At 41.6% G+C, this 8901-nt stretch overlaps 1 protein-coding gene across 1 annotated transcript in view; it reads left to right on the top strand.

Annotated features, from left to right (window-relative positions):
* Positions 1-452: 452 nt before the first annotated feature.
* CCDC180 (coiled-coil domain containing 180) overlaps positions 453-8901 on the top strand; it is a 42042-nt gene continuing 33593 nt past the window's right edge. Inside the window, exons 1-7 of the mRNA XM_026657343.1 lie at positions 453-503; positions 2288-2409; positions 3055-3248; positions 5207-5286; positions 6264-6373; positions 6457-6585; positions 6753-6863. Of these exons, the coding sequence (XP_026513128.1) occupies positions 2341-2409; positions 3055-3248; positions 5207-5286; positions 6264-6373; positions 6457-6585; positions 6753-6863 (693 nt within the window). The 5' untranslated portion in view covers positions 453-503; positions 2288-2340. The remainder of the gene's footprint in view (positions 504-2287; positions 2410-3054; positions 3249-5206; positions 5287-6263; positions 6374-6456; positions 6586-6752; positions 6864-8901) is intronic.

Here is an 8901-nt window from a genome sequence, read left to right as displayed (position 1 = left end):
CCCCCAGCCCTGAACCCCCTCCCACACCATAGCTCCCACCCAGACCCTGCACCCCAACCCTGAGTCCCAAGAGGAGAATAGAGAAAAAAAGAATGAAAACCCGGGGGGGGGGAGATAAAAGAGAATGCTCCCCGGGGGGGGCAACAATGAAGCTGAGCACAGGGCCCCACTAGGTGCCGGAAGTAACACTGGTGCACTAGCACTGCGACCAGCACCACCTTTCCCAGAGCCACTGAGTGAGCAGCCAGCAAATGGCATCAGCTGTGGGGGGAGGCAGCGCCTCGGCGCAGCAGGCCCCAGAGGGACGACACAAGCCTCAGCCCGCCTCCCTGCGTTTCTATGGCAACAGGTAAACGCTCGAGAACTCGTGGCGGAGTTTAAAGGTTCTCGCGAGAAGAGGAGCTCTCGCGCTCGCTCTGTCTCCTGTGCCCGGGGTTACCATGGAGACGAGGAGACTCTTGGCCTAGCCGGGAAGCTGCGCTGGGAGCTGGGCGGCTATTCAGGTAGTAGGGTGCTTGAGAGATGAACCGCCCCCGTCCTGCTGTGGGAGGGGGTGCTGGGGAGAGTGACCCCCTGTCTCTGCTGGGGGGATGGTAGAGTGCGCCCCGCTCTGGTCCTGCCTGGAGGTTGGGAGACTTCCCTCCCCGTCGCCATCTCAGAGCATCAGAACCTCGCTGCTTCTCATGGGAGTTTATATCACTCGGTCTCCATGATGGTCACACCCTGTCCTGTGTGACACATGCAGTCCTCCGAAGTCTCCAAACAGAACTAAAAGGAAGGCTCACCCGACGCAACCAACTCCCCAAGTGCCATGTGTTTTGATCGCTTATTTCCGAAACGTGACAATGTTGTAACCCGCAATAGCTGCTGGGCCATCCGCGCCAATCAGCGAGACTCTGCTGTCTAGAATCTAGGTTATGGAAGAAACGCTGGAAATTCACAGCTGTGGTCTTCATTAATAGTTTTCGGGATGGTCAGCGTCATTGTTTTTTGATGCATCTGAAGAAGTGGGTTTTTTACCCATGAAGGCTGATGCCCAAATAAATCTGTTAGTCTTTCAGGTGCCACCGGACTCCTTGTTGTTGTTGTTTTTTGAGTTTCTGTAGGTAGAAGCTTTTCATAACATTTCTCTTAAAGCCCTGATCTTGCAGATGACTCTGCCTGGCAGATCCTTGTGCCTGTGTGGATCCCAATGATTTCAGTGAGACTATGTAGGCACAGGGATCCACTCTTATGAAGTCACTTACAGGATCAGGGCCTATGTAATTATTTTTTAAAAAAGCCTTCAGTAAGGAACAATATTTCTCTTCAATGGGATAATGGCAACTCGAATTTTTTTTATTGACTTCAAAATATATCTGGTTCTTAGTGTGCTTTTAACAGTTTGTCTTGAGTTTTTAAAAAATAATTAAAAACATATAAAGTTTTCTGTTCCCCTGTTTATTAGGGTCTTTCAAGGACAAAACTGCCTACACCCAGAAACCCAAATCCACCCCTGTGCCAATGCTGAGTTTAAGTTTATGGACTGGGAGAGGCAATGAGGACAAGGTGCTTTTCCTATCCTGGGGGCTGCCTGGAATTGCCTTGATGCCTGGTACAGATTAGAGAACCATGAAAGTTGCCCCATAGACTTTAAGGTCAGAAGGGACCATTATGATCATCTAGTCTGACCTCTTGCACAACCCAGGCCACAGAATCTCACCCACCCACTCCTGTATCAAACCTACGTCTGAGCCATTGAAGTCCTCAAATCATGGTTTAAAGACTTCAAGGTGCAGAGAATCTTCCAGCAAGTGACCCGTGCCCCACGCTGCAGAGGAAGGCGAAAAACCCCCAGGGCCTCTGCCAATCTGCCCTGGAGGAAAATTCCTTCCCAACCCCAAATATGGCGATCAGCTAAACCCTGAGCATGTGGGCAAGACTCACCAGCCAGAGGCCCAGGAAAGAATTCTCTGTAGTAACTCAGATCCCACCCCATCTAACATCCCATCACAGTCCATTGGGCTTATTTACCAATTTGCTTGTCTGCTGGAATAGCCCTTGTGGGGTGTTGCAGAATAGCTAGGTGATAGGCAAGTCCCCACCCCACCCAGGGCAGTCCTGTCAAATGCACAAAGTAAAGAAACCACCAGTATTTTTCCATCTTTAAGTTATAGTAATTGTGGTGTATATTTATAATGATATAAAGGTGCAAATTTTTCAGATCGATGTCTAATTCTAAAGTTGATGGTGTTCTTTTAAAGATTTAATTCTCATGCCTCCTTCTCTCTGTGCCCCCTCCCCCAAGTTGGTGCAAGGAAATTGTTCTGCAAACAAGCCAAGAACTGAGCACTTTGCAACATGGTGCTGGTGGGAGCAGTACGTGTTGTCCCCAGTGGGAAAGTCTACCGGCAGATCTTCGACGATGAGGTACAGAAACATCAGAGGCTAAGCCAAATTTACTGTTTTGTTCTTGCTGTTGTGAATTCAGTAGAGTTAGACCAGACATGAATTTGGACCTTTTGGATTTTTGGTTTGTTTTAGCAGAAAATAATTTTAATGTCATCAGGGTGCCCACCCCAACAAACCTTTTAAGGTCCTGCTCTGTGTCTTTTGAACCTCAGAATGTATTTGCCAAAGCCAAAATTTGCTATGTTAATGACATGGCAATGATGGATAAATTCAGAGGCTTAGTTTGCCAAACTCAGAAGGATTTGGCTAGTGTATACAGATGGTCTAATTTTTAAAAGGAAAATCAGCATGGCTTAGTGGTTGGAGCATGGGACTTGAAGTCAGGGTTACCTAATTTCTGTTCCTGACTCTGCCACTGACTTGCTGTGTGACCTTAAGCAAGTCACATAACCTTTCTGTGCCTCGGTTTCTCCATCTGTTAAAAGAGGGATGTTCTTGCTCATTTTGTAAAGAACTTTGGATGAAAGATGTTATGTAAGTGCAAAGAATTGTTTATTACTTTATCTCCTATTCAGCCACTTTTACTCAGTGCAGCTTCTTTGATCTTCTCTGCCTTCAGTGGAATACTGAGAATTTTAACACCTTGATTATGTTTTTACGAAGGTGAACTTAGTATGCTCTCTGGAAGAAGTGAGAAACAAGGCAGAGCAACATAAGTTTCCTATGAACAGTGGAAGGATTCCTGTGGTTAGGGACTTGGAAATGTGTGCTGGGAAAGGACTGTTATCTCATCGCCAGCAGAAATGGGTTGAGGGAATGCCCAATGATGACTTCACTGAAAATCCAGTGTTGTACAGGTATAGATTGGAAGTATACATTTATAATTATATATGGTTATAGGTTGGGTTAAACCTCTTTGAAACTAGCGGGTGTCACAGCCAACTTTCATTATTGATACATGTAAGAAACAGTTAAGCTCCTTTATGGAACCAGCTGAAACAATAGCAGCGTCCACCCAGAACAAAGGCACATGTCACCACCCAAAGCAAAGGCACATGTGGGTGGAGGGCTGTCACTAGGTATTGTTTGGTGGAAGTGTGTGTGTCTGTCTTTGTGAGAGGAGGAGAAAAAGAAACAGCAGAGAAGCTGGGAGAGAAATAGCAGAAAGCCAAGGATGCAGCCAGAGCAAGCACTGGGAATGTGGCCCTGAGAAAGGCCTAGAGAGAGAACTTTTGGTCTAAGTGCTAGCTGGAAAGGGGCTTTGAACTGTGAACAAAGAAACTGTCACCTGCTGTGTTGAGGGAAACAGGACTTTATACATTCTTTGTAAATAAACAGGATTGCATCAAAGAAAGACCTGACTCCAACATCAATTTCTCCTCCTAACCAAAACAACCCACTAGACCCCCAAATTTTGGCCCTAGCTACTCAGGTCAAAAAGGGGCAGTGAGGTTTGAGCATGGGACTGGAAGCTAGGAACCTGAATTTTAATCGTGGTTCTGGCAATAACTCCCTCTGTAGCATTGGGCAAATTACTCAACCTCCATGTAACTCAGTTTTCCTAGCTGTAAAGAGGGGTAATACTGGCCTACTGCACATGGATTTGTGAGGATTAATTACTCAATGTTTGTAGAGGGCTGCATATTATGGTTTTCATTTTTAAAAGGTATTGTACTACTTTTTTGTTTAAAACGGTCTAGAACTATGCACAATTTTAATTGGTCTTACTTTAAATTGCATTTATTTTTAGAAAAGTGACTATGTAAAAAGGGTTCCTTGCTAAATAGATTAATGTTTTGTATGTCTTTAAGTCTGATGCACCTATTAACTACGAACAAAATTCTACTTCTGTTAGACCATTGGTGTAAATCAGCTTTGGAAGAATTAAAATATTCTGTTCTGCTTCATGCATCCTGAACAAAGTGTCTGCTAAGTTCTAATTGCAGAATCTCTATTAACAGTCAAGATGTAAGAGGGAGAGAGATCATAGTTGGATTTACAGGTCCTAGGTGGACTTTGCAATGAGCAAAATAATCTTTGAACTTGTAAAGTAAGAATATCGCATCTGGAAAATCACTGAAAGAGAACAAATATGCTGTTCGGTGTGTAACCATAGCCATGACCAGAAATGGAAGTAAAATTAAAATCCAAGTTGTACAAAAGTGATACCTGCATTAACAGAACTGACACATTTTAAACCCCACATGAAAGGTTTCTGTCTCCAATGCATTTGTAAAACACGTGGGAGATGTTCCTGCTGGCAAATACCTGTTATCTGTGAGGAAAGTCAGATCTGTCCTAATTGAGAATTGGTCATCGCTCTCATAGCAGAACATGAGAAGATGATAGTTTTAGAAGTGATGCAAACAGTCTATCCAACTAGTGTTTTCTTTTTATTGAACAACCACATAGAGAAATACATTGTGCCCCCCTGAATGGAAGAGTCAGAGGGCAGAAAAATGTTCTAGTTTCAAGTACTTTTGCCTAAAGCTTGCCTTACTTTTTGCAGATTGCCTCTATAGTTAGTATGTATTTAAATCTGGGATTTGTTGATGTTATGCCATCGTATTTTGGGTTGTTTTCACCAAATGAGCTATGATAATTAATTAATTTGGCCCACTTCAACTGGGAAAATAACATTCATTCTGTGAAACACTAGCCCCTCCAAATTCACTAAAGTTATGATGATGCTTATGGTCATTTAGATTTTTTGGAAATGAATCTAATTTACAAAATGTGAAGCAATGCCTTTTGGAGATCCCTACTTTTCCTTGTGTGGCATAGATCAAGGCTTTCATCTCTGTTTCTATTTCAGGGAAATTACATTTCGAAAAGCTCAAGAAAGTGAAGATGTGATTGCAGCCCGGGAAGTCAGAGGCCTCAGTGATTTCATTAGTAAATTTTACTAACTTAATCTTATGTTATTTTTTATGATACTTTAGGAATTTCCCACATGGAGGGGAGGGAATAATCAGAGAAATATTTATTGTATTTTTGTACTTGTTTGATTACTCAGAATGTATAGACATAGAGTCAAATTCAGCCCTAGTATAAGCAGGCCCAAGTCCTTTGATATCAGTGGAGTTTCACCTGTTTATCTGAGGTGTGAATTTAATAGCTTGTGTGCTTTTGTCTATTACAGAAACAAATATTAATAACAAACATTAAAAATCAGTATGTGGCTTTCAGAGAACCATTCTTTACAATATAATATGTATTAACCTTTACCCTTGCAGACTTTCTGTGATATGAAAAGCATTTTAGCACTGTTCTGTAAAAATGTAATGGACAAATATTTATCGTAGAGCTCCCATATCTCATCTAGTGTGTCACCTATTAAAATCCATATCTTTCCATTGTATACCAAGGGCCCCTGCCCTTTCTCCACTGCAAATATTCTCCAGATAATTATGTGATACTGCATTAATATTGGTTCAAGGTTTCCTCTGAGTTTTTCACTCAAAAACTTGTTCATGTGTGAAAATTAAAGACAAAGTTTTCTAGAGGCTGGAGCAGGGAAATGGGCGTCAATATTTCCTGGGTTCTGTTCTGTGTCTTTACTATTTGGCAAGTCACTTAACTTCTCTTTGGCATAATTTTCCCCATCTGTGAAAATGGAGATAATATTCGCCTACCTTACAGAGGGAATGTGAGACTTAATAAATGTCTTCAAAGTGTTTTGGCATCATAGGATAAAAAGTGCTGTATAATTGCAGAGTGCTATTATAATCTGTGCCCTTTTGTATTGTGTAAGGATCTTTCCTGTTGCACAAAGCCCAGAGATCTTAGTGTTGATAATGCGTTGGTGGCTACATTAGACATTCTGCAGCAACACATCCAGTCTGCATCATCTTTATTTTCTTCCTCGGCAGTTCCTGAGAAGACAAACAGCAATATCATTGAACGCCTCTCAGAGCGCAGACGAGGCCGTCATAATGAAGCAGTGGCTGTGTTACAGCAGGAGTTAGCCTGCATTGGGAGGGTGAGACGCTAGGTAGTCTGGAGTGTTACATAAGTGTCAAGGCCTAGTACCCAATATCTGACTCCTATACCTGCCTGTTTTAGGAAATGGAACCATTCATTTTGGAGTCTGGAAAGTTGCTTTTGACAAAACTATCAGAATCTGATAGAGCTATTGAACTTCTGTTCAAAAAGATTGAAAGTGACACTGATCTGGAAGCCTTTTCAATCACAGTAAGGGAGTTTATTTGATTTAATCTAATTCTCTAGCTCAAGCCCTTGTCTCTCCTTTTTTCTTTGCTTGCCACGTGTATATATAATGTTTATTTCTACCGCCTGCTGCAGTCGTATTTTTTATTTTTAGTTTTTCAATGGGACTGACTTTACATTTCTTCTTACAGAGTTTTGGGGAGTTATGGGATGCCATCTCCCAGGAGTCTTTGTATAGAAGGCAGTGGATTAAAGAGATGGATGAAACCTTAATAAAGCTTGAAGTGGCTCGAGCTGAGAAAGTGAGCTAAAGTTTGAATGGTTATTAATTAATTGCTGGATTAAGAATTTGTTCCTAACCCTGGGTAAGGAGCACGTAGCAACTTGCTCCCTATGGGTAGTATTCTGCTACAGGCCCTGACCAGTAGCAGATTACTGCCTTCCTTTGCGGGATTATCCTGTCATTCTCTACCCACCTGCACAGGTGGGGAGAGAGGTGTACCACGTTCACAGCCTCTGCTTCCTCCCTCCCCAGTCCCGGCACCTGCAGCAGAGACATGAAGAGGCCATGTAGGTGTATGTGGGGTGTCTGATTCTTCCTTCTGCCGCTGCTTGGTTGTTTTAGCGTAAAGCCATGATCAGACCCTAAAGTATTTGTTAGCATGCAAATAAAACACCACCACTAGTAACTTCTATGTACTATCTGATTAGCCATTGAGACTACCAGTGTAACATTAGAAGCAATAGAAACCTCTTTAGAAGGAAGGGTTGCTCATCATTTATTTATTTGGATTTATAAAATGCTTCACTCTAGGCACATATGCAAACGGTTGCATACAAAAACACATGCTAGTATTACAGTGTGAACCAATGTCAACAACAGAATCTTCTCAACTCATCAGGACTGCTATTTTTCTTTCACCCATGCTATATCTTTCTCAACTTATTCCTGAGGAACCTGGGAAAAGAAAGAAGCCTGGCTGTAATGAGTCATTCACTGAATAATTCCATACATGATGGAAACAAGTAAACAAACAAAATCATCCTTGGCACTTAAGTACCTGTCTTCTGAAGTATGTTAGATCTCCTGTAACATTGATAATGAACAGTTTTACTTCAAGCTTCAACATTAGGTTATCACTTAACCTATTAATTGTTATAATATGATAGTATACAACTCTGTTTTGCCAGTCTTTCATACGAACTGTATCAAAATATGAAATACAATACTGTTCATAATAAAAAGTCATTGCATGTATCAGGATCAGGCATATAGCGCCTTACCTATGAGCCATGAAACTGCTCTGTGCCTCGATTTTCCCATCAGTAAAATGGAGATAATGATATTGCCCATCTTTTCAAAGCTCTTTTAAAAGATACAATAGTATCTTTTACAGATGAAAAGTATGGTATAAGTGTTTAGAGAGAAAACACTCATTGGTTAGGGCGCAAGCCAGGGATATGGAAGGCCTAGTTTCAGTTTCCTGCTTTGCAAAAGACTTCCTTTTCGCTCTTGAGCGAGTCACTTATTCTCTCTGGGCCCTAGGTCTATCTGTAAAGTGGAGATACTAGTATTTCCCCACCTCACAGAGGGGTTGTGAGGATAAATACATTAAAGCTTATGAGGTGCTCAGATGCTATACTAATGGGATAAATAAGTGCCTTATTTTCTTATCCCTATTTAAGGATCTCCTCACAACACCTCTGTGATGTACGGGGGAATAATATTCCTATTTTACAAGTGGGTAAATTGAGGATCAGAGAGTTGGATGAGTTGTCCAGAGCCCACAGGAGGTTGTGACAGTGCCAGAAATACAGCTCAGATTGTTTGACTTCCAGTCCTGTGCCTTAGCGACACATATACAGCAGCAAGAGGCTTGTGTGCCCAGTGCTGTTGTTTAAACGAGGCCTGGGATTTGGCTGTAAATGTCTAACAGGAAGTTGATTCAAATGTTTGACTTGGCTTGCAACCTGTCTGCAGTGATCTACAGCAGTGGCTCTCAACCTTTCCAGACTACTGTACCCCTTTCAGAAGTTTGATTTGTCTTATGTACCCCAAGTTTCACATCACTTAAAAACTACTTGCTTACAAAATCAGACATAAAAATACAAAAGTGTCACAGCACGCTATTACTAAAAAATTGCTGACTTTCTCATTTTTACCATATAATTATAAAATAAATCAATTGGAATATAATATTGTACTTCTATTTCAGTGTATAGTATATAGAGCAGTATAAACAAGTCATTGTATGAAATTTTAGTTTGTACTCACTTCGCTAGTGCTTTTTATGTAGCCTGTTGTAAAACTAGGCAAATGTCTAGATGAGTTGATGGTTC

The sequence above is a fragment of the Terrapene carolina genome, unplaced genomic scaffold (genome assembly GCF_002925995.2).
Source record: "Terrapene carolina triunguis isolate 2854851 unplaced genomic scaffold, T_m_triunguis-2.0 Scaffold238, whole genome shotgun sequence".
NCBI classification, from domain to species: Eukaryota; Metazoa; Chordata; order Testudines; family Emydidae; genus Terrapene; species Terrapene triunguis.
The sequence above is the reverse complement of the archived record's forward strand: the minus strand, read 5'-3'. Positions and strand labels throughout refer to the sequence as shown.